Source organism: Neovison vison, chromosome 5 (assembly GCF_020171115.1).
Source record: "Neovison vison isolate M4711 chromosome 5, ASM_NN_V1, whole genome shotgun sequence".
NCBI classification, from domain to species: domain Eukaryota; kingdom Metazoa; phylum Chordata; class Mammalia; order Carnivora; family Mustelidae; genus Neogale; species Neogale vison.
Genome location: NC_058095.1, coordinates 12,232,871 through 12,259,204, shown reverse-complemented (window position 1 = coordinate 12,259,204; position 26,334 = coordinate 12,232,871). Strand labels below are relative to the sequence as shown.

General features: G+C 37.3%; 1 protein-coding gene across 4 annotated transcripts in view; it reads left to right on the top strand.

Annotated features, from left to right (window-relative positions):
• CEP112 (centrosomal protein 112) overlaps positions 1 to 26,334 on the top strand; it is a 424,841-nt gene that overhangs the window by 269,766 nt on the left and 128,741 nt on the right. For all 4 annotated transcript variants that reach the window (XM_044247582.1, XM_044247581.1, XM_044247583.1 and 1 more), the window contains one exon: positions 3,364 to 3,594. In XM_044247582.1, the coding sequence (XP_044103517.1) occupies positions 3,364 to 3,594 (231 nt within the window). The remainder of the gene's footprint in view (positions 1 to 3,363; positions 3,595 to 26,334) is intronic.

Genomic DNA, 26,334 nt, shown 5'->3' with positions numbered 1-26,334 from the left:
CTAGAAGTCACTTATGGTGGCTTCCACATCATAGATCCTAACAGATAATGAATTATATATAATTATAAAATAAAGAGTAGCATATTGGAAATATTTCATACTTTGGTAATAATTACTCTTAAACTTTCTGTGAATATACAAAGGTAACCTAATACATCATGTGTCTTTATTCCAAGAGTACCTAAAGAATAATTTTTACATTTTCAAAATAGTCCAAATGATTCTTTCTTAACCATGAACATGCTATCAACTTTAAGATACATTTTGCTTTCATAAAGTGTATTTTTGAATTTTGTTTGGGGCTACTTTGATGATAATCCTGGCAATCCACAATCATTTACAAGGTGTTTCAACCTCTCACTTCTTTTGCCAGAATTGTTAGATTCAGAGTGGTTTCAAGAGTCATTAGCTTTCTAAGGAAATTGGTGTGTATGTTTGGTGTTCTTGTGGTTTTTTGTAAATTGTTTTTTTATTGTAGTAAAATACACATATCATAAAATTTACCATTTTAGCCATTTTTAAGTGCACAGCTTGATGTGGTATTAAATACATTGACATTTTTGTGCACCCATCAGCACATTCATCCCCAGAACTCTATTTTGTAAAACTGAAACTCTGCCCATGAAGTAGTAATCCCCCATCTTCCCTCCAGCCCCTGGCAACCACTGTTCCATTTTTTTCTGTCTTAATGATATTGACTACCCAAAGTATCTCATATAAGTAAAATCAACAGCATTTGTGTTTTGGTGAGTGCCTTAGTTCACTTAGCATAATGTCCTCAAGGCTTACCCATGTTGTAACATAAGGCAGATTTTCCCCTTTTTTGGCTGAATAATATTGCTTTGTACATAGAGACTCTATTTTGCTTATCCATTTATCTGTCAATGGACGTCTGGGTTGCTTCCATGTTTTCTGGTCTGTAGTTCTTAACTTGTAATTGAAATCAGCTTGATTAGAAGTTGTCCTTATGGTGTGTCTCCTGTAGATACAACCTTTATTAATTTGTGAAATTTCTTTGTAACTCTGCTCTTTTATATCAGTCAAATAGATGAAGCTTTCTAGGTCACTGTTTATAATATTAAAGAAAAATGAACACATCTATTCCAGATTGATCTTGGCAGTTCCGTCACTGTAGTTATCAGCACATGCTAAGGACTGAAATATTAAATACCCTAGGGAAATCTTCGGCATTAAGTTCTTTCATTTAATGTTTATTTCTTCCATAATTAGTTGATTCATTTTTCAGTATAATTTTTCTATTTGAAAACCATCTTTGGACTACAGCCAATGTATATCATTGTGCCAGCAATTTAAAATGCCTTCCTTAAGTTATCATCACATTCCTAGTCAACTAATAAAAATATACAAAATTATGAAGTAAAGCAGTGGCAAGGGTGTGGAAAGACAGGTTCACATACCCACTGTTGTTCACATTGGAAATGGATCCAGTGTTTCTGTAGAGCAATTTGGAAAGAAAGTTAGAAAGTTTTTATCTTTTAACCAAAAAATTTTGATAATATAACCTAAAAGCAAAATACCAGTGTAATTTATTCATAGATGTTTAGCCTTTTGGCTAAGATCAAGTGTATTCATAGATGTTTCATATGTAATAATGACTAACTGAAAATAAGACCAATATCCAAGAATAATGATTAAGTAAATTACAATGAATTGCAGTGATGAAGTCTCAAAGAGCCACTAAAGTGACAAATACACTAAAAACTGGGAATGAAGATGTAAAGTTCGGTATAGGAAAAGGTAGAACAGTATCTAAACAGTGATTATACCATTAAAAATATTTGTATGTACATTGTCAAAGACTGAAATTCAATTTGGGGTGGAGTCAATGGTTTTGGAAAGCTAACTTTTTTTGGTTAATTTTTTATTTTTTTATAAAGACATTATGACCATGCAACTTTGGGATGTAACTTTATTTTAATCATAGTGAAAATTAGAGGTTAAGTATACAATAAGAGTAAATTAATAAAATACAATAAATGTCATTCCCTATAAAAAATTCTTACTGCTTTGATACAATATAGTATGTGATAAAAACAAAGGCTTTCTTATCAGACTGAATTTAGATAAAATCTTTGCATGTCTCTTTTTCTTGGAGTACGTGTCTTAGTCTGTTCAGGCTTCTACAACAAAATACCACAGGCTGGGTGGCTTCTAAATAACAGAAATTCATTTGTCCCAGTTCTGAGGCTGGGAAGTCAGAGATCAAGGCATCAGCACGGTTGTGTTCCAAAGAGGACCCTCTTCCTGGCTCAGAAATAGCACCTTCTCACTGAGTCCTCACATGGTGGAAGGAGCAAGGGATCTCTTGAGTTTCTTTTGAAAAGGCACTAATTCCATTTTATAAAGGCATTTATTACATCCTAAAGGCCCAAGATGACCTGTGTACTTGAAAGAAGAGGAAAATTTGGACCCAGAGGCACAGACACACAAAGAAACCATTTGAAGATGGAGCAGAGATTGGAGTTATGTGTCTAGAAATCAGGGAACACTGTGGATTGCCAGCCGCCATCAGAAGGTAGAAGGGAGACATGGGCCAGGGTCCCTCTCTGAGCCTCCAGAAGGAATCAACCCTGCCAGCACCTTGATCTCAGACTACTCATATCTAGAGCCATGAGAGAGTAGATGTCTGTTGCATTAAGCCACCCAGTTCATGGTACTTGTTATGGTATCCTCAGGAAACTAATATGCCCCATATGTTTGGGAATTAAGAAACCTGCTTCTAAATTGTTTATAAGTCAAAACAGAAAATAATGAAGGAAGTTAAAAAATGTTTTGACCTAAAGGATCGTGAAAATACCATGTATCTACACTTGAGAGATTAAACATATGTAGAAGTTGGAGGAGTATATATTCTTAAGTTCATAAATCAGAAAAGAAGAAAGTATAAAAATAAATGAGCTGAATACTAAAAAGAAGAAATCAGGAGGAGGAATATAAAATAAACCCAAGAATGTAGAATGCTTGACATCATGAATTAAGAGCCAGTATCAATGACATAAAACCAAAGATACCATAGCAAGCACTAGATGAATCTTAGGAACATAACATTGAATATTTGAAAAAGCAAGTTGCAGAAGAATACATGTGACGTTCCACTTACATAGATATTTGAAACAAATGAAACTAAACATGTTGTCTATGGGAAAAAGGTGTTAGGTAGAATTTACATCTAAGCCAGGAGGGAATGGCAGGGGATGGGAGAATAAGTGGATGAGGGAAGGAAGTGGGGGAGGGAGGGAGGAAGGAAGGAGTGAACTTGTATGTTTGTTAACCTTTTGCAATTCTTCTTTTACAATTTTCCTATTCATATCCTCTGCCCATTTTCCCATTTTTAAAAACAAGGTTATTGCTGACATGGAGGCCCAAGTGCACAAGCTGAGAGAAGAGCTGATTCACGTGAATTCTCAGCGGAAGCAGCAGCTGATAGAGCTCGGTCTTCTTCGTGAAGAGGAGAAGCAAAGGGCTGCAAGGGACCACGAGACTGCTGTCTACAAACTGAAGGCTGAGTCAGAAAAGATGAAGATGGAGCTGAAAAAGACTCATGCTGCGGAGACTGAGGTGACGCTGGAAAAGGTAAGCTCTCCAGCTGGATTTGTGCAGACCACTGAAACCCATGATCGGGCCCCACTGCTGCCACCCTCGCATTTAATCTGTAAAAGGTGGTGGGCATAGAGCTACTCCTGAAACCTAACAACTCTTCAACTGAGCCATTTAAGTGTCTTGCTCTATGTTTAAGCAACACAAAAATCACCCAGAGAGTTAGGTTTCCTATTTTCCCTTGACGTTCATGGAAAGGATAGTATGGAATATCTCATTCCATAGTGATTAAACACACGTTGTGATACAGCAGTGTAGAATATTGTCCCATATTGCACTGAATAGGGATACTTGAGTTGTAGCCCCAAGTTTTCCTAGGTTAAGACTAGGTTTCATACCTTTTTTGGTTTTCTAATAGTCATTTCTAGATTTTTCAGTCTTTTGTAACAGTGTAACATAAATGATGACGTAATTCCAGATTACTATTTCAGATTAAGGAAAGTTTCTTGAAAATTACATATTTTTGAAATATATGTCAATATAAGGTTTACACATTTTGGATCGAATGATTTTCCAGGCGTAATCTCAAATATTTGTTCTTGCAATGTTCTGGAAAGGTGGGAACATTTTAATTGTGTAATAAATGTGTATTAACAATAATAGCTGTAAATTGCCTCTTGAGTTCCTTAAGACCAGTCTAATCTTGAGATTAAGAAACTTGGAGAGGGTAATCAAAGAGTCTTCCAATTCTGCTTACCTTTTTTTCAACCTTTTCTTCTTCATCTTTAACTGTTTCGCCTTCATGGAGCGCACACCACCATTCTAGGCACTGCTCTCTTGGTTTTACACGGATTGTGAGTCTAAGGTGCTTCTTTTTTAGCATCTTAAGTTATTTGAGACTCAGACTTCAGCAGATGTTGCCCTTGGCTGCATAGCTCTGAACCCAGAAATAAATAGGAACCAGACTCTAAAGAGGCAGAAGTGAGCCTGGCTTGTCAGAGGAGCAGCATGGAGGCTGATGTGGCCAGAAATAGTGACCAAGGAGGAGGAAGAGGAGGAGAAGGTTGTGATGAGGTCAGAGAAGAAACCTCGGGGGGTGGACCTATGTCCTGTGGGTCTGTGAGGGCCCTTGAGAGGGTTTTGCTCTCTGGGAGTAAGACTTCGCAGTTTTTGAGCAGAGGACTGGCATGTGTTGATTCATATTTGAGTAGGATCTTTCTGTGCATGCTGAGGACAGACTGAACTGAGGGCAAAGAAGGAAGTAGGGAGACTAGTTAAAAGGCCATTGTGGGCACTTGGACAAGATGACAGAGGCTCAGGCCTGGGCAGCAGCAGCAAAGGGTAAAAACTGATGAAATTCAGGTTAGGCTCTGAAGGTGGAGCTCACAGTGTCCGCTGTTGGTTCAGATGTGGGGTGGAAGAGAGAAAGAGGGGCACGCTGTTGAGTAGTCAAGGGTGAATCCGAGGTGACTTGCTGGAGCCAGTGGCCCAATGGACTCCGCCTACTGGTGGCCGAAGGAAGCTGGTCATAACAGTAGGTGGGGCCCATGGGGCCGTGTTCCAATTGAGATGCCTTTTATACATCTATATGAGGCTGTTGGGGGTAATTCCATCAAAGTAATACAAAGTAAGAATGTTTTGATCTTAAAATATGCAAAGTTTCGGGAATTAGAGAAATTCCAGTAGTTTAGAGAAGTTTTACCCCTCTGACAATAGCACATCAGTGAGATGGATAGGGAGTGAAAGGAGTGTTTTTGTATCCTCCCTAGAGATTCTTTTTTTTTTTTTAAGATTTATTTATTTGAGAGAGAGTTCATGAGCAGGGGGAGAGGCAGAGGCAGAGGGAGCCCAGCAGACTCTCCACTGAGTGAGGAGCCTGATGTGGGGCTCCTTCCCGTGACCCAGAGATCATGGCCTGAGGTGAGATCAAGTGTTGGATGCTTAACCGACTGAGCCACTCAGGCTCCCCTCTCTCTGGTGACTCTTACACACACCTTGCCTTGGGTCCATTTGTCTCTGCCAACAGTTCAAGGTATTTCAGAATAAATGTTCTTAAATGACACATATACCAGTGCACAATGATAAGAAAATCGGACATACCAAAGCCAGACTTATAAAACGTACAAGCTTGGCCTTAATTGTCTTGCATTATATATTCACATTCCAAATGTTTCTTTTTAATAGAAGATGAACCTTTTCAAGTATAGGTTTAAATGTGTTATAACTAATTATCAGGTTATAGGTAATAAAAAAATATTAGAAACCATTAGTAATTTATTTGGCAAACATTTCTGGGAGATCTTCTATAACCCTGAAAGGCATTATCCCAGACACTGTGAGGATATAGAAGAAAAAGGGAAAAAAGGCACAGTCCTCAAGGAGATCATAAAATTACAGTGACATCAAGACATACACACATACGAAAATAACTGTAATGCAAGGTGGAGTGTGAATTGGGGGAAATTATTCCTGTTAATGAAATCAGGAAAAATTAACTGGACGAGATGTCACTTTTACTAGGATTTTGACCAGTAGACATGCAAGATAACATTCTAAGCCCAAGAAATAACACCAGCAAGAGCAAACGAAGGCATTTACAAGCACGGCATAGAGGTTAATCAAGGGGAACGGTTAGTAGTTAAGCTAAAAGGTATCTTGGGATCACAGAGAGTCTCCAAAGCTGTCACAGTATTTTAGCTTCATTGGGTAAGCAGTGAGGAGCTGTTGAAAGTTTTTAAACACTGAATGTCACAATTCAAGTGATTCTTAGGAAAATCTTTCTGTCCATGTTGTTCAGATGCCCTTGCCATAGGAGTAGTTGGGGGGGACCAGATTAACGTAAGCAGGAGGTCCCTGAGGGCATGTTCAAGGTGCAGGAACGTGGTGAGAGCATAGCAGTGCCAGAGGGCTAAAGGAGACATGTTTGAGAATCATCTCAGAGATGGCATTGATTAGTCTTGTGAAGTATCACCCAACCCTTAATAAACTGGGAAGGTGGGAGACGTCTGGTTTGGGGAGGAAGAAGGTAGGTACCATTATGAAATTTTGACTTTGAAGTGCCTCCACTTCACCCAGCTGGGCTGTTCACTTGCTGTGGAAGGAACATTTGTGGGTAATCATAAGAGAAGGCAGGACTCGAGTAGACAGCTGTGGGGATCACCCACAGAGAGGGCCTGCTCAAGAGAGAGACACAGGAAGAAAACAGACAACTGTGAAGAAAGACCTACGTTGAAGAGTTTGGAGAGGAAATAGTCAAAGAAGGGTCTTCAAGGTAAGAGGAATCTGAGAAAAATGAATTTTCATGGAAACAAAGGAAGAGAATATTTGGAAAGATGGATTTTCAAGAATGTGACGGAAAATCAGGAAGGATGAGGGAGGAGGAAAAGTCCTGGGATTTGAAAGTGAGAAGTCACGGATAATCTTGGACAGAGCCCTGAAAGGGAGAGCGTGAACAGAAACACCATCGTGGATAAATGAGACCATGGAGCTTTGTGAATACTCTATTGTTTCAGAAAATCTGATATTAAAAGGAAAGTGTCATTCCAAAGGAGTATATTTTTAGGCTGAGAATGTCTTGCAATACACAAGAAGGGACCAATGGAGAGGAAGAGCTTAATGATGCAGAGACCCACGGACACATGAGAGCTTGCTGAGACAGAAGGGTCTGGATGAAAGACCAGCACAGGCACACCCTTGCCCCTTGGCCACAGGATCCAGCCACAGGAGATCTCAGCCTGTTCCTGGAGTAGGCCTCACGCTCTCCTTCCTCCAGGTCTTTACACCCACCACCCCTCTGTCTGGGATGTTCTTTCCCTAGATTTTCTGTGGCCATCTTCCTCCTCATCACTCCACACTATTCTGTGTTCCTCCCTGACCTCTCTCTGTAGAGTCATGCCCAGCTCTACCACCTTCACTGGTCCCGTTGTCTTCATAGCTCATCTCACCATCTGGTACCATCTTTTCATTTTTCTGATTATTTATTTTCTATTCATACCCACCCACCCATCCCCCCATTAGCATATCTGCTCCATCACGAGGACCTTGTCTGCCTTGCTCACTTCTGTACTGCTAGTGTTGAGAAAACTCGGCACATGGTAGGTGCCCTCCTAGTACATACTGAGTAAGTGAGTGATGGGAGCCATGACTTACAAGGAGGGAGAAAGAAAGGAGAGGACTGGCAAATATACAAGGTGGTTCTGTGACGAGACTTGCAGAGAGCTTCTATCTGACATCATCTGTGTTTCTAGTAGAAAATATCAGGAGTCTTCGGAGTAAGGAGTTCCAGGACCAACAACATAGCCCGGCTTCATGCTGGGCCAATGGCTAGAATGTGGCTGGAAGGAAGCAGGAGTAAGTGCATTTGCCGAGGTAGAACTGGGATTCTGCAGGTCGAGGAGGGAGGATGGCAGCATGAGGCTGGAGGAATGAAATGCTCTTGAATTGAACTGAGGACAGAAGTAGCATAGAAGATAGAAAGGGGTTTTATCATGGTAGAACTTTAGCTGCCATGGTTAACGGTGCTGGCAGAGTTCATGAGAACATAGGGACTTGTTGGCAAAAGGAGAGTCTGGAGAAAGGGACGAGAGCATTGACTAAGCTAATGTTTAGTGCCATGAGTTTGGTTTTTGTTGAGTTGGTGGAATTAACCAATCCCAAGGTCCATATGATAAAATACAAGTGGTGGGCTCCTGATATGAAGAGGGATTTGTGTTTCCAGTTGATACGTGTTTTTACTCAACTGGTAAAAGGAGTTGAGCATTTCTAACTGCAGGAAGACCAGGAGTCCTTTGAAAGCAGTCCTTGTGAAATGCTTATTTCTAAAGTGCAGAATCCCATGTGGCACCTCCCACAAAGTAGACATTCATAAATACTGAGAAAATGAAAGAATGATGGTGAACTGAGAAAATCAGTCTAGCCATGTACATGGTAATATGAATAAATAAGACATTGGTTTTGATTCATCCACATTTGACTTCAACCCATTCTAAATTCTTTAGATGGGGCAAAATACCTCTCTATAGTCATATCTTCATTTCTTTAGTGTTGTAATTTCCTCCTTGTTACTTAGCAAGTTAAATGTATAGCATCAAAGGTTTTTTCAGACAGAGTTTTATATTTTTGTGCACAAATCAGTAGAGTTCTTAACATGAAAATCTGATTTAACACTTGTGAACTGGTAAGATAATCCCATTGCTGCCTGGTGTGTCATTGTGCATGCTGCTTGAATTCTTCCACTGTATTTTAGAAAAGGCTTAATGTTTTATCATGTTTAAATCAGAAGACTAAAATATTTGCCAGCAGCTCAAAATCCTGTCAGAATTGAGGGGTTTATGAATTAATTTTCTTTCGTTAAGTATAAAATCGAGGTTCAAAGAGGAGAGGAAAATAACACCAGAATAATAAATAATCCAAATGAAACATTCCCTGTGGGTCTGGGTTTTGTCAGTGGCACTTACAACCTTGAGGTTGTGAAGGAATCCCCGAGTCCAGACCCTACCTGGGTCTCTGTCAGCAGCAGTCCAGTCCTGCTGCCATCTTCAGCGGCTTTAAGAGAAGCATGAAATCCTCCACCAGGTGAGAAGACTTGATCTAGAGAATCTGAGAGAGTCTGTGATTGACATTTGCAAAGTGAAAGCTTCTTTCCTAGCCTTTTAAAATGTTTTCAAACCAAATTGAAACAAAGTCCATAAAAAACATGAGCCTTTGACAAATTACAAACAATTACTAAGTGAGGGTAGTGGGTCATTTTCAGAAGTCTGGTTAAAACTTTGGTATTTACAATTTACCATTGTTTCAGAAACATATTGGGTTATTTTTAAAATAACCCTTCTTGAAATAAGAGGCTATTTGAGAAAATATAGGAAATAGAGAAATGTAAAATTTCCTATTATTACCCTCAGGTAGTGATAACCTAGTGATAATTTAGTGTGCATATAAAATAGCACATTATGTGACTTTAGAGGACCGAGATCACACTTAATAAACAGTGTAGTCTTTCGCTTTTTTAAAAGTCATGCTAAGTAGGGGCGCCTGGGTGGCTCAGTGGGTTGAGCCGCTGCCTTCAGCTCAGGTCATGGTCTCAGGGTCCTGGGATCGAGTCCCGCATCAGGCTCTCTGCTCGGCGGGAAGCCTGCTTCCTCCTCTCTCTCTCTGCCTGCCTCTCTGCCTACTTGTGATCTCTCTGTCAAATAAATAAATAAAACCTTTAAAAAAAAAAAAAGTCATGCTAAGTATATTCCAAGGTCATTGGAGATTCTTTGAAAATATAGTTTTCATTGTTTCATGATACTCCATTTTATGGATGCAGCATAATAGAGTGTAGTTTTCTCTTATTTTTAAACATTTAGCTTTAAAAAAATTGCCTACATCGATGCAGAGATGAACATCTTTATATATAAATTTTTGTCAATACTTCCATTGTTTTTGTCTTAGGTTAAGATCCCAGTAGAATTACAGGGTCAGATTGGTTGTGCTAATTTATATTGTTCTGTAACAGAATATCTGTTTTATCTAGCCAGTCCTTACCATTAATACTTACCTTTAATTTTCAGTAAAAAATAGTTTTATTTTTAATTTGCATTTTAAGGAGTTAACTCAAACACTTATAATAGATTCGTGTGTGTATTTCATTTTCTGAGAATTGCCTATTCCTACTCTTTGACAGTTTGTCTTCTCTTAGTGTCCTGATGTTTTTCTCATCACCTTGCAGGATGAAAAAATTCTTAGCTTTGTGGCAAATATTTTTGGTGCTTGCTGTTTCATTTTATCATTTAACTTTACCATATACAAAAGATCTTACTTGTACTTAGCGTAATCTGTCCATCATTTCCTTTGTGAATTCTCTATTATAAGTAGTTGTTTTAAGCTTCACTGTTTGAAAATATACTAAAAATTAAATATTTAAAAATATAGGAACACGTTAAACATTTTTCGCACCGTACTCACTATACTAAGTAAAAAGCGCTTATGAAATTGACATAGCATTTGCCAGCTTGGGTTCCTGGTCTGTAATTTTAATAGTGTCTGAAGGATTATACTGGAATTCTGCCAGCCTGAAGTCATTAAAAGGCTTTGAGCAACAATTCAGCATCTTTTTCAAATTTAAGAAAAGCTCCATATGGCATAATTATTCAAAGCTAAGGTCATAGAAACTACTTAAACCTTTGAAATTTATAATTAAAGGATTAATATTAACTTATGAAGACGTTGTCATTTTGGCTTAAAATGGAATTCTAATCTCAACTCTGGTCCCTTTGCTTTGATCTTTTCCCTGACTTTTTCCTTTGCTAAAAATATGAAGTTTTATATCCTTAAATTTTTAAATTAAATATTATCCTCAAACAGTTCAGACTTATAAAAATTGATTGACAAACAACATCCACTCTAATTTTTACAGAATTTCACAAACGTTGGTCTTCAAGTTGGCATTTTCCTCTGGCTGCAGCTTAATATAATGGATCACAATGATACTTCTAAACATAACAGTAAATTAATTTACAAAAAACACCACGCAAAAATGGCAACTTAGAAAACCGTGGGTGTGTAAATAATTTGAATGTGATGAATTGGTGTTCGTTTATATGAAGGTTTAGAATTTTCAAATAGTCTTCAAAGTACCTGCATCGAAAACCTTCTTGAAGTGGTGAATGGAGCTGTGTCTTGTTTCACACCAGAGCTAGACTTTTTTGTCATTTGGACAATATCGACAAAGCAGCACAAACCAAATATTTTAGTTAAAGCAGTTTACATATCTCCTGTGTAACAAGAGGAAGTGTGTGTTCCTTAGAGACACAGTTTTGCATCGATCCTCAGGTCTCCCCTACTTTTTCTGGTTCGGGAATGAGGCACCTGTTTCACAGTGATTCCACGAAGTTAAGTACTGGAATAATGTCTGTGGTGTCTCTTTATTAAACAAAAAGAGCTGATGTTGGATATTTACACTGTCGGGATTTTACCACCCCAACCAGGGGGCGGGGCTGCCACGTTCATTGCGAAGTCAGGGATACAGATGGCAGCAGGCTGCCCCCCGCTGAATGCGGCTCTCGCTGTTTCCCAGAGAATCTTTTGCCAATTCTCCCTCTGCCTCTTTGCTGCATGTTCAAGAGCACTTCTATTTTCTGGCAGTCTGGAAGAGCATATCAGTAGCTTAACTTCAAAGTCTAGTTTTCCTGGGCTAGGGAGCTATATTTTCCTTGGAGAAAATTAAAAGAGTATATTCCATGTTAAGGCTATTTCAAAATAAAATCTAGAATTACAAATGAATCATTGTTTATATTTAAAGTAAATATTTACAATTTATAAGATTAACCCTCCCTTGTCTTTGCTTGCCCTAATTTCCTAATATTCTAATCATACCATTGTAAATGAAGTTCTGCCATTCACCAGAACTTGTTGGTTTTATCCTTTGGGATTTTCTTAAGGGAAGAAATTTCTACCTAGAATAAAAGGAAAATCTCTAGGTCAGGATAGCAAAAGATAGTATTTTGATTTGAGAAGTTGTTGAAAATAGAACAATTTATTTGACATCTTCGGAGATTAATATCCCAAATGAGAGAATTCGGAATAAAACAAGTACGTATTTGTGCCCAAAGGAATTTATGTGTGTGTTCATTTTGGTTTTTGTGAAGTTTTCTTGTTATGTATTGTGTGTGTGTGTGTGTGTGTGTTTGAGTTGAGATTAGCACTAATAATTGTACAATCCTTTCGATCCTTTCAGCTTCGTGGCCAAACCTGTAGGAGTCTTATTGGCAGTGAATCTTTTTTTTATAACATGGAAGAAAATAAAATGAGGGGCACCTGGGTGCCTCAGTGGGTTAAAGCCTCTGCCTTCAGCTCAGGTCATGATCCCAGGGTCCTCCGCTCTGCTGGGAGCCTGCTTCCCTTCCTCTCTCTCTGCCTGCCTCTCTGCCTACTTGTGATCTCTGTCTGTCAGTTAAATAAATGAAATCTTTAAAAAGATAAATAAAATTAAAAAATATGTATTTCATTAGTATCTTCAACAATGATGAAGTGATTACAGATGAGAACAGAAAGAGTAATGTGCGGCACTGTCTTGATGGTTTACCATAAATGGGGGGGCATGTACATGCCAACTTGCCTAGGAAGGTCCCAGTTTGCACCTGTTGTCCCAGGATCCTGAATGATTAAACATTTCCCCACCTCTTTCAATCTTAAACATGTCCCAGCTCGAGTGTTAAGCTCTGTGATTACCCTAACTAGGAGGGTGCTTTTGTAAAGGAGGCATCTTTTCTCTTTATATATCCTGTGATTTAATTACTGAACATTATAATGCTGACTACATATATTTTAAATGAGTACCTTTTTGAAAATAATACTGAACTTATAGATAACTAGACTCTAATTATTTTAACATCCTGACTAGCCTTCTGACTGATGTTTTTTCTATCACACACCAACATTTCAGTAACATTTTGATGCACTTCGATTGAAAGTATTTTCTGTTTGTTAGGAGGCTCAAGGAGATTGGAATGAAGAGGCAGAGCCTCCCTATCCATAATCCTGCCTGCTTTATTTGGAGACTTTTAGAAGGGGAGGGCAGAGGATGAGCTGATGGACATTTGGTATTAGGCACTGAGGGCCTGATGTCACAGAAAGGCCAAAGGGCATAGCACATTGGAAGAGCACTGGGCTGGGAGTCAAGTCTCATTCTAATCATGGTTCATAGTAGAAGGGAGACAATTATTCACTGTGGAATGGGGTTTCCTAATTCAGTATTGTGAGGATTAAATTAATAGTTGAATGGGGCGCCTGGGTGGCTCAGTTGGTTAAGGCTCTGCCTTCCACTCATGTCATGATCTCAGGAAGGCCCTGAGTCGGGCGTTCTGCTCAGCCGGGAGTCTGCTTTTCCCTCTCTCTCTCTCTCTGCCCCCTCTCCCTGCTCATGTGCACTCTCTCTTTCAAATAAATAAGTAAAATCTTTTAAAAAATTAATTAATAATAAAAAATGGTCATTTAACTAAATTGAATATATTATGGGACACAGTAAAAATAACAGAAAAAGTGCAGTTAGTGTAAATATACCTCTTCATCCTCACGAGTAATTAAGGAAATGCTAAGACAAGATATTACTTTTCATGTATTGAATAAACAAATAATTTTAAGTGATACTGAGTATCACTTTTAATTAATAATACCAAATACCAAAGATGATATGAATAAATACTCCAAAATGCTATTAGTGAGCATATAAATTGGTACAACTTTCCTGAAAGCCTTTAGTTATCTATATTGTGGGCTTTTAAAATATTCATCTCTTTTGATGTAGTGGTCTATTTTTTGGTCAGCATAATATCAATACCAAAACCCAAAAAAGATATCCCTCTAAGAACAGATTAATCTCAGAAATCTGTTACATTTCTATACACTAATAATGAAGTAGCAGGAAGAGGTATTAAGAAAACAATCCCACTTAAAATTGCACCAAAAATAAGATACCTAGGAATAAATGTAACTGAAGAAGTGAAAGACCTCTACTCAAAAAACTATAAAACACTGATGAAAGAAATTGGAGATGACTCAAAGAAATAGAAAGACATCCCATGTTCATGGACCAGAAGAGCAAATATTGTTAAAATATCTATACTACCCAAATCAATCTGCAGATTTAATGCAATCCTTATCAAAATAACAGCATTTTTCATAGAACTACAACAAAAAACCCTAAAATTTGTATGGAACCAAAAAAGACCTAGATAGCCAAAGTAGATTTGAAAAAGAAAAGCAAAGCTGGAGGTATCACAATTCTAGACTTCAAGTTATATTACAAAACTGTATAAAATGGTATGGTATCAGCACAAAAAATGGGAACATAGAGCAAAAGAAAAGAATAGAAAATCCAGAAATAAACTCATAATCATATGGTCAGTTAATCTCCGACAAAACAGGAAAGGATATCAAATGGGAAAAAGTCTCATCAACAAATGATTTTGGGAAAACTGGTCAGCTATAGACAAAAGAATGAAACTGGACGATTTTTTACACCATACACAAAAATAAACTCAAGATAAATTGACCTGAGGGGTGCCTGAGTGGCTCAGTCAGTTAAGCATCCGATTCGTGATTTTAGCTTGGGCCGTGATCTCAGGGTTGTGAGATGGAGCCCTGTGTTGGATTCCTTGCTCAAAGTCGAGTCTGCTTGAGATTCTGCTTGAGATTCCCTCTGCCCCTCCCCCAACTCAAGTATGCACACACTCTCTCTTTATAAAATAAATGATTAAAATCTTTTTTAAAAGTGGATTTACCTGGGGCGCCTGGGTGGCTCAGTGGTTTAAGCCTCTGCCTTCAGCTCAGGTCATGATCTCAGGGTCCTGGGATCGAGCCCCACATCCGGCTCTCTGCTCAGCGGGGAGCCTGCTTCCCCCTCTCTCTCTCTGCCTCTCTGCCTACTTGTGATCTCTCTGTGTCCATCAAATAAATAAATAAAAATCTTTAAAAAAAAAAAAGTGGATTTACCTGAAAGGATAAAAATCCTAGAAGAAAGCAGAGGCAGTAATGTCTCTGACATTGGCCATAGCAACATTTTTCTAGGTATGTTTCCTGAGGCAAGGGAAACAAAAGCAAACATTATTGGGACTACATTATTAAAATAGAAAACTTCTGCACAGAAAAGGAAACAATCAACAAAACTAAAAAACAACTTACTGAATATGAGAAGATATTTGCAAATGATACATCCAATAAAGGGTTAGTATCCAAAATATGCAAAGAACTTTCACAAATCAACACCCAAAACCAAATAATCCTATTTTAAAATGGACAGAAGATATGAAGACATTTCTTTGAAGCATCCAGATGGCCAACAGACACATGAAAAGATGCTCAATATCACTCGTCAGGAAAAGGCAAATCAAAAAAAAAAAAAAACCACAATAAAATATCACCTCACACCTGTCAGAATGGCTAAAATCTAAAACACAAGAAACGAGAGGTACTGGCCAGGATGTTGGAGAAAGGAAAACCCTTTGTGCTGTTGATGGAAATGCAAACTAGTGTACCCACTATGGAAAACAGTATGAAGTTTCCTCAAAAATTTAAAAATAGATCTACCCTATGGTCTGGTAATTGTACTACTGGGTATTTCCCCCCAAAATACAAAAACATGAATTCAAAGGAATATATGCACCCCTATGTTTATAGGAGCTTATTTACAATAGACAAGATATAGAAGCTGCCCAACTGCCCATCAATAGATGAATGAAGAAAGAAGATGTGGTATGTATCCAATGGAATATTATTCAGCCATAAAAAAGAATGAAGGGACACCTGGGTGACTCACTTGGCTAAGCCACTGCCTTCGGCTCAGGTCATAATCCCAGGGTCCTGGGATCGAGTCCCACATCGGGTTCCTTGCTCAGTGGGGAGCCTGTTTCTCCCTCTGCTTCTGCCTCCACTCTGCCTGCTTGTCTCTCTCTCTTTCTCTCTCTCTGATAAATAAATAAATAAATAAATAAAATCTTGAAAAAAAAAAAGGACAAAATCTTGCCATTTGCAATGCCATAGATTAAGCTGGAGAGTATACTGCTAAGTGAAACAAGTCAGTGAGAGAAACACAAATACCATATTATTTCACTCATATGTGGATTTTAAGAAACAAAACAAAGAAGCAAAGTTAAAAAGAGACAGAAAGAGAACAGCCAAGAAACAGACTCTTAACTATAGAGAACAAACTGATGGTTACCAAGGGGATGACTGAAACATGGAGACTGAGGAAATCGCTCATCATGATGAGCACTGGAGGATGTATGGAAATGCTGGATCACTCCACCATACACCCCAAACTAATACTACACCGTATGCTAATTATAGTGGAATTAAAATAAAATTTATGAATAAACTAATTAAAGAAATAAAAGAAGAATGGATGCTAAAGGACAGCTAGCAGGCAATGGCACACTCTTAATGCCTTCAGCATTTGATGCCTATTTTGTGTATAGCAGTCCTGGATTACTTGATACGGTGATGATCAAAACAGACAGATATTCCCGTCTCCTCAGAACTCACATTCTAGCCGGAGAGACAGATAATAACTAAGCAGTGGACATGCCACTTATTTAAGAAATGTCTAAGTGCTACTCAATAAGAAATGAAAGAAAGGATTAAGGGAGACTCTGGAGTACCAGAGTTGGGGCCTATTTAAATAGTGTGATTAGGGTTGGCCCCATTGAGAAGGTCAACAAGGAGCTGAATTAGCCATGTGGGTATCTGGAGGAAGAACTTTCTGATGGAGTGAACAGCCAGTACAAAGACCGAGCAAGAGCATGGCTGGCGGGGTTAAGGACCAGCGGGGAAACCAGTGTGGGGAGAGTGGAGGAGACAGGGAGAGAGTAGAAAATGAGTTTTGAGGAATCCCAAGGGTCCTGATCACATAGGACCTTTGAGGCTGTTGTAAGGACTAACTCTGAGTAATGGAAGTACATTAGGGCATTGTGCCAAGGAATGCTATGATCCAACTTAGACTTGAAAAGATCATTCTGGCAGTGTGAGGACAAAGGTGGGAAACCCATTAGAAGCACTGCTGGACTCCGAGGGAGAGATTAGGGTGACTTGGACCAGAGTGGCGCCAGTGGAGGTGGTCAGATTCTGGGTAGATCTAAAGGTGGAGCCAACACAGCTTCTTGACAGATTTGATTTGGGATGTGAGACAAAGTAAAAGGAAGTCTTAGATAAGTTTACACAGGGGTAAAGAGCAAATATACTAGTTCATTTCTCTGGGGTATGGGATTAGAAATGATTTTTAAATGGTATCATTCAGTTTTTTAAAATATTCTCTATTATAACCACACTATAGTCCTAATGGTGATGTACAAGTCACCACTGGTTATATTGTCCCCCTTCCCCAAGCCCTAGGACATCTTCATCCTGCTTCCTCTTTCTACCCTGAGACACCAGAGTCACAAAGACAAGGCTGGGCTGGCCCTTCAGTCCTGGGATTACATTAGCTGACACCAGAAACCGGGCAGTGTGATTGTGACGTCAGCAGCCCCTCCTCAGCCCTGCCTGTGAGGTTGGGATGTTCTCCAGCGCCCCTTACCTTGACCCAGGTTATCTTTCTCTCAGGGCAGGGAGGCTGTTCTTCAGAGAAAAGCAGAAATATTGCCCGCCTGACTTTGGCCTGCTCACAGGCTCTCATTTTTGCTTCTGCAACATTAATGAGCTCAGAAGGAAATGTGGGCCTCTCTGACTTCAGACTACGCCTCTCCCAAGAGAATTCAGCCCAGGGTCTGATAGGGAGGAAAGGAGGAGTTGGTCATGGTCCTGAGACAGAGCAGGCTGGTAGTATGAGGCCCCTGAGGGACACAGGACCATCTGGCCTCAAAGAGAAGAAGGTAAGACTGAGATACTCTCTCTGTTCCTGAGACAAGGATCTTTCTAAAAAAACATATTTCAGGGGCTGGCCAAGCTGGCTCAGTCTGTAGAGCATGCAACTCTTGATCTTGGGGTCATGAGTTCAAGCCCCATATTGGACAGTACAGCTTACTTTTTAGGAACGGAAAGAAAAAAAACAAATCTCCTTGCTGGGCTGGATTAGGCACTGGTAATATCAAAACAGCCTCTCCCTGCAAAGAGATATCCTTTAATGGGGCAGGGATAATGAAACAAATAACACTATGATTACACTGAATGGAAATCAGAGCCATTGCCTAGATCTATTGGCCAGCATGCTTGAGAAACTCCCAGGAGGTCTGCAGAGAAAGGGTAGAATCAGGCAGAACCTTCTGGACAAGGTAAAGCATGAGTTAATGGCATTTCCCTCTCTTGCTTAAAAACTTACAAAGTGCCATTGCCCACAACAAAGTGAAGTTGCCCCAGCTCCTTAGCTTTCTGGCCAAGGATTTGCATAATCCCACTGCTCCTTTCCTACCTTTCCTCTTTTCTCATTTATTTTAATTAATTTAATTTTTCAGTTCACGGTTCATTGTCACTGAGTGCATTTAAATTGTTGTGCAACCATCACCACCATCTCCAGAACTTCTTCCATCTTGTGAAACCTGAACTGTCCCCATTAAACATGAATTCCCTATTTCTCTGTCCCCCAGTCCCTGGCAACCAACATTCTACCTTCTGTCTCTACGTATTTGAGGACTCTAGGTACCTCATGTGAGTGGAATCAAAGTTTTTATCTTTTTGTGATTGATATGTTTCACTTAGCTTTATGTCCTCAAGGTTTACCCATGTGGTAGCCTGTGTCAGGGTTTCCTTTTTTCAAAAAAAGAATAATATTCCATTGTCTGTCTATACCACACTCTGTTTATCCATTCGTCCCATCAGTGGACATTTGAGTTGCTTCTACTTTTTGGCTATTGTGACTAATTCTGGTATGAATATGGGTGTGCAAGTATCAGTCTGAGCTTCTGCTTTTAATTATTTTGGGTATAATACCCAGTGTGGAATTGCTGGACCATATGGTAATTCTGTTTTTACTTTTTTGAGGAACTCTCCATGCGCTTTTCAGCTGATGCACCATTTACATTCCCACCAGCAGTGTGCAGGGCTTCCAGTTTCTTCGCATCATCACCAACTCTTGATTTTGGTTTGTTTTGTCTTTATAATTGACATCATAATGAGTATGAAGTGGTGTCATCTTCTACCTTTTTTAACTGTCTCCTCAACCACAGACACACTGTGTGCTGTGCTCACCCCAGAAGACTCCCTTTTCCACAGGTAGGCTGGAAGCATTCTTCCTTCATGGCTTCACATGAATTTTTTCTCTCCACCTGGAAGACCTGATGAACTTAACATCCTCATTCAAAGATGTTACCTGTCCTTGTCTTGCTCCTTCTTAACACCAACTCCAGAATAAATCAGGCTCTTCCTTGTATCAGGCGGCTTCTTTTTAAAACATTTTTTTTATCAAGATTTAATTTACATACAGATGCTGTTTAGTTATGCAACTTTGACAAGTCATGAGCACAGTCAAGATAAACAACTATTCATCACCTCAGATATTTCTCCAGACCCTTTGTTGTCAATCCCACTTCCTTCCTCTTGCTCTGACCTCCTGGCAACCACCCATCTATTTTCTGTGACTATTAGATTTGCCTCTCCTGGAATATCGCATAAATGAGTCATTCAGCATGTAGCCTTTTGGGTCTGGTTTCTTTCCCTTTAGCATAATGTGAGAGTCATTCATGTTCTTGTGTGTAGCGATAGTCCTAATCTTTTTTTATTACCAATTATATTCCATTGCATGAATGTACCAAAGTTTGTCTGTTCTCCAGGGGAGAAATATTTGGGTGGTTAAACATTCATATAAGGGTTCTGTGTGAACATAAATTTTTCATTCCACTTAGGTAAATAACAAGGATTGGGATGGCTGAGTGGTATATTTACTGTATCTTTAAACTTGAGGAGCTGCCAAACTGTTTTCCAAACTGGTGGTATCATTTTGCATTTCCATAAAAAATACGTATGGGTTCTAGTTGCTCTGTGTCCTCACCAGCACTTGATACTGTTGAATTTGTGATGTCATTTTAACCACCCTAATAGGTGTATTTCATTGCACATGGATTTCCCTAATAACTAATAATGTTGAACATCTTTTCATGTATGTACTTGTCATTTGAATATCTTTCTTGGTAAAGTGTTTAAATATTTTTCCAATTTTATATTTATTTTCTTTTGATTGAATTTTGATGGTTCTTTATATATTCTGTATACAAGTCCTTTATAAGATAAATGATTTGTAAACACTTTTCACAGTCAGTGGCTGAACTTCTCATCTTTTAGCAGCATCTTTCAAAGAACAGGGATAATAGATCATGCTTTTGGTGTCATGTCTAAGAAATCTGTGCCTAACCTAAAGTCACAAAGATTTTCTCCTGTTTTCTATTAGAAGTTTTAAGTTTTTTATTTAGATCTGTAGTCCATTTTGAGCCAGTTTTTATGAATGGTGCAAGGTACAGATTAAGATTCAGTTGTTTCAGGACTATTTGTTGAAAAGACTATCCTTTCTCTGTTAAATTCCCTTTGCAGCTTGTTGAAAATCAATTGACCATAAATGTGTAGTGTGCTACTGAACTTTCTAATTTTGTACAATTGATATACATACTCTTCTTTTCTAATAATGCCAGTGTCCATTTTTTTTAAGATTTTATTTATTTATTTATTTTAGAGAGAGAGAGAGTGCATGAGCAGGGGGAGGGAAAGGAAGGGAAAACAAATCTCAAGCAGACTCTACACTGAACACAGAGCCTGACCTGGGGCTCGATTTCATATCATTCCTGAAATGATAACCAGAGCTGAAACCAAGAATTGAACATTTAACTGACACCAGGCACCCCACACAGTGTCTTGATTACTGTAGTTTTATAGTCAGTCTAGCAAACAGATAGTATGACTTGTCTTTCTTATTTTTCAAAATTATTTTACCTATGCTTCCTTTGCTTTTCTTAGAATCAGCGTAGTAAATGCTACACAAAATCCTGCTGGGAGTTTTCAAACACCTTGTTAAATCTATTTCTCAGTTATGAAAGAAATGAAATCTTACTGGTACTGCATTTTCCAGTCCATGAACATAGTATATCTTGTTGTTTATTTAGGTTTTCTTTAATTTCTTTCATCAGCGTTTATTGTTCTCAGCATATAGATGTGGCATTTATTTTGTTTGACGTACACCTAATCATTTCATGTTTTTAACTTTAAAACCCAATTATTTGCTGCTAATATGTAGAAATACAAAAGAGTTTTTTTTTTCAAAAGAGTTCTTTATATTGATCTTTTATCTTGTGACCTTGCTAAACTCATTAGTTCTAGTCACTCTTTTTCTAGATTCTTTGAGATTTTCAACATAATCAATAAGTACCTATTATTTAATAGTTTTCCTTGTGAGAATTTTTTTTAATGAAGCTGTATATATCAAGATATTTTATTTTTCAGTACTCTAACACAATTATTTTACTACACTGGTGAATTTTAGAAAACGACTTCTCAAAACAAACCTAATGTAAGAGGAATCAAATGAGATCATACCAGTCAGTAAAAATGTATATAGGATATGGAAGCAGGTGCATTCATAATTTCCCAGTTTATTTTATTATGTCCTATGATATATATATATCATATATGTATATATATATGATTTTTTAAAATAATAATACACACAAACATATAGGCAAAGTCACAAGTATTTTTAAATACCTCTTTTTAAGATACAAATTATTCTTGGTCTTGGCTTTCCATATTAATCATTCTTTTTAAAAATCAAAATGATTTTTTAAAGTTCTAAAATAATTTATTTTATGAATATATTTTAAATATTGCATTAGAGTAAAAGCCTCTGCTATTTAAAATCATAAAATTTTTGCAAGTATTACAATATTGAAATCAGGCTCAAAACATATTTCTTCTACACACATATTGAAAAATTAGTAAAAACAAAAACCCAAACCATTGTTTGTGATATACTGTCCTTCTCAGTGAATGAATGACCTTTTTTAAAAACAATATTACTTTGATAGTTAAGTCTTTCTTAAGTATTAGACTCACCAAATTGTGTAGAAAATCTCTTTAACTTCCATGTTTGAAATTACATTCCCTTTAAAAACTTTTTTTTTCTTTTTCTTTTTTCCCTTAAGAATATTTTTAACTGGTTCATTACATCATGGGAGTGTGTTTTGGACTTTATGTTCTGATTCATGACTAACTCTTAAGTAACTATTTGGGACACATGTCATATATGTATGTATATACATATATATATATATATAAAATATAAATAGATAGATATCGAGAAAGAGGAGTGAGAAAGCCTTCCCTTCATAGATTTACCTGAGATATATGTCAAAAAAGTTACTAATGTGTACATACATACACATACATATGTCCATATTTTGAAATACACTAATCAATTCCAATAATAATATAGGCTGTATCATGACTAAAATACTAGCTAGCCTGCCAGGTGTAGAGTATTGTATAATATTTTTGTATTTTTCAGAATGTATTACAAATTGTTATTGAAAAAAGAAAAGCTACATTTTTAAGTGTGTGCAGATGTGAATTTTGGCTAACAGAACTATTTTTAATATTCATCTATGGTATTTACTTGGCAAAGAACATGGACATTTGTTCCCACTGCATGAATTTAACAGATCAGTAGACATCCTAGGGATACTCTAAGGAAGCAACCTTGGGTCATGGAAAATATCTCATAAAACATCTATATCTTTGAATCTTATTTTGACAGTTGCTTATGTTACTATACATTTTATGTTATTATTGAATGAGGGATTTTAACAAATCTTTAAATGAACTTTTAAAGAGTTATAATTCAGGCCTATAATTCTATTAATTATTACAATTCTAACATGGATAATGGTGTTTATTCAACCCAGACTATTTTGTTAGGTTGAAGGAAGTTTCAACCATTTTAGAAACTTCCTGAGATCAAGAAATTGGAATTACCATACTTAGATCATAACAGATGGTCCATTTAGTCCTATATTTGGTGTCAAATAGCACAAAGAGGGAATAAATGGGAATAAATGTGAATTTCCAAATATCTAGTTTCCTTAATAATTTGTGGATGAAGGAGTCAACACACATTTAGCAAGCATTTACTATATACTTAGCTCAGTGCTGATCCCAAAAAGGAAGGTAACTTTGTCCCTGCTTTCTGGAAACTTTTATTATTGTAGTGATAATGAGAAATACAAGCACAAAAGAGCTTTTAAAACTATATAACTCTGTGTAATAAAATTCTAGATTAAGGTACGATGCTGGGAAATCTGAGAAGGTCTGTAGTATTTAGGGGATGTTTTATGGAGGAGGTGGTCCTTGAAGTACAATGTTTGGATTGGCACTAGATATAAAGAATTTCCTGAAGCAGTCCAAGAGGATAAAATGGGAAGCCATGAGCTTAGGATGAATTGAGAGAATGTCAAACACCAATTAGGAAAATTTTTAGGATGAATTGAGAGAATGTCAAACACCAATTAGGAAAATCTTATATAAAAAAGATGGACAGTGACTTTTTGAAACTTTTCCATTTTAAAACTTTTTATTTACACTTACTGAAAAGTTACAAAAATAGTACAGAGAATTCCCAGGCACCCTTCACCCAGCTTTCCCTGTGTCTACATCTAATTTATCTGTAGTGTAATCAATAAAATGAGGAGGTTCACATTAATACTTTTTAACATTGACAAAATGCATTTACGTCAGTCAATAACTGTAGGCCTTATTTGAATTTCACCAGTTTTTTCACTAATGTTCCTTTTTTGTTTTTCCTAGGATCTCCCACCACATTTACTTGCCATATATTTTTAGACTCCTCTAGTCTGTGACAATTCTTCAGTCTTCCCTTATCCCTCTTGACCCTGATACTTTTGAAGAGTACCAGTTATCTTGTAGACTGTTTGTCTTTGGGTTCATCTAATGTTTTTGATGATTACACTAAGGTTATTCCTTGGCAAGAGTGCTACTGAAAGGATGTGCCTTTCTCAAGTGCATCATATCAAGGGGTTCAAAATATCTTATTACTGGTGACTTTGACATTGATCACTTGGTTAAGGTAGTATCTGCCAGGTTTCTCTGCTATAAAGTTATTTTTTCCCTTTGTAATATGTAAAATTATCTTGAGATACTTAGAGGCTATGCAAATATTCTGTTTCTCCTCAGGCTCATATCCACTAATCTTGTCATCCGTTGGTGAATCTTGCCTACGACACTAGTATTATCTTTTTTTACTCAGTTCCTTTAAAGCTTTGGCATTTTCTGGCTTTAACTTATGCCGAGGTTTTTGTTATTGTTGTTGTTTTAATTTTTAGTTTTTTGTATCTTGAGGAGAGAAAATATGAGGAGTCAAGGTGACTTTTTAAATGCAATTTTTTTTTTTTTTAGTGTAAGGAATCAACTCTAAAGGAAAAAAAATAAGATGAAAGCAGAGGTAGGGCTTGGTAAAAAGCAATGCATGTTACAAGGGTTTGTATACCTAGAAAATGACCTCAATTTGACTGCATTTTCCAGGAACAAATGGTCAGAGAGCATCATAATTAGAACAAGATTCAGTGCAACCAGATTTTAAAAATTAATTAGTTCAAGTTCCTGGAGTTGAAATCTTCAGAGAAAAATTTTCTAGAGGTTCTCACAAAGAAGTCAGTATATGATGTGGTTAACATCCTCAACAATAATCTAATGGAATATAACATTTTTATTGGGTATTTTCTTAAAATGGAGGAGTAATAGCTATTATTTTGACTTCAACTTTTCTAAAAATAAAGGAACTGTTACCATGAGATAAAACATATTAGAAGTCAATCTGAGCTCCAGAAGTCCTCAGAAGGTTCATGAAGTTATTTTAGGACCGAACAAATTACTCAGCAGATAGTATTTACGTGAAGAAAAATTGAATCCCTGTTAGTCAAATTGCTGCTGTATTAAATAGCCAAAACCTTATTGTAATAGTATTTTCTTTGGAGTAGGAATTATTCGTTTCAAACCATGTAAAGGAGTTAAATAGGGATGTCTCAGAATAACCTTGTTATGAGATAGTGCCACAGTATTAACCTTGAGAAGACAGTTAAGGAAATTGAGATTTGCCAAGCTTTGCTTTATTTGTTGTACTTCTTGAGAGATGTTTCAAGTTTTTCTTCTGATGACAATTTTATCTCCTGGAACTGAACACTGAGAAAGGATGTTAGAGAAGTAGCAAGGAAGAGGAAGGGTAAGCACATACTGCATAGCTTTTCTCTTGTTCATTTTCTATTTCTAGAGAGCTGAAGCTATTTAAGATTTTGACATTATCTTCAAATACTGACTTTTGATCTGCAATGAAGTCTTGGCTATTTTTTTTTAAAGATTTTATTTATTTATCTGACAGAGAGAGACACAGTGAGAGAGGGAACACAAGCAGGGGGAAGTGGGAGTGGAAGAAGCAGGCTTCCTGCCCAGCAGGGAGCCTGATGCAAGGATTGATCCCAGGACCCTGGGATCATGCCCTGAGCTGAAGGCAGACGCTTAACGACTGAGCCACCCAGGCACCCCAAGTCTATTTTTAACAAAAAGCTTAAACAACCTTTCTACATGATTTAAATGAATAACTGCCTATCTGATGGATGCGAAGTAAATATATGTGTACATTTAGAACAACTTTTAGCAAAGGAAAACTAAATGGGTAATTCTTTCATTGTACATCACATAAGCATCTGGATCTCTGGATTATTTTGCAAATTGCCATATCACCAGTTTAATTCAGTTGAATTTCATATTCGGGTTAATGTGAGCTAGGGAATGGATTATGTATGGAGAATACAAAGAAAACATAACATTATTGATTAGGACCTAAGGAATCACAATGTATTTTAACATAGATTACATGTTAGTTTATTTCCTATACCATATGACTAAGAATAAAATAGCCCCAACATATATCAGTTCACATTAGATAAAGAGCTCACCCAGGGTCAGTGGACTATATTTGGCAGGGTCTGTAGAAGTTCCATGTTATCTGCATTTATTAGGTTATAAACTGAAAATAAAATACTATAAAAGTTTCCAGTCAGAGTGTTTTGGCATGATTTTTAACTGCCCTGTACCATCTTTTAAAAATGTGCCTTATATGGCCAAAGAATTAGACAGCAATTTAATAAAAAATCCAGATGTGAAGATTGATTTTTTTTTTAATACTCTGTGAGACCTTGGGAATAGAACCAAGTCAAAATTGGTCAATGCTAGAGACCCAATCTTTACTACTCAGAAGCTAGAAATAGCACAGTTTTTTGATAGATGATTCTTGGGGAAATCTTAGATTTTTAAAAA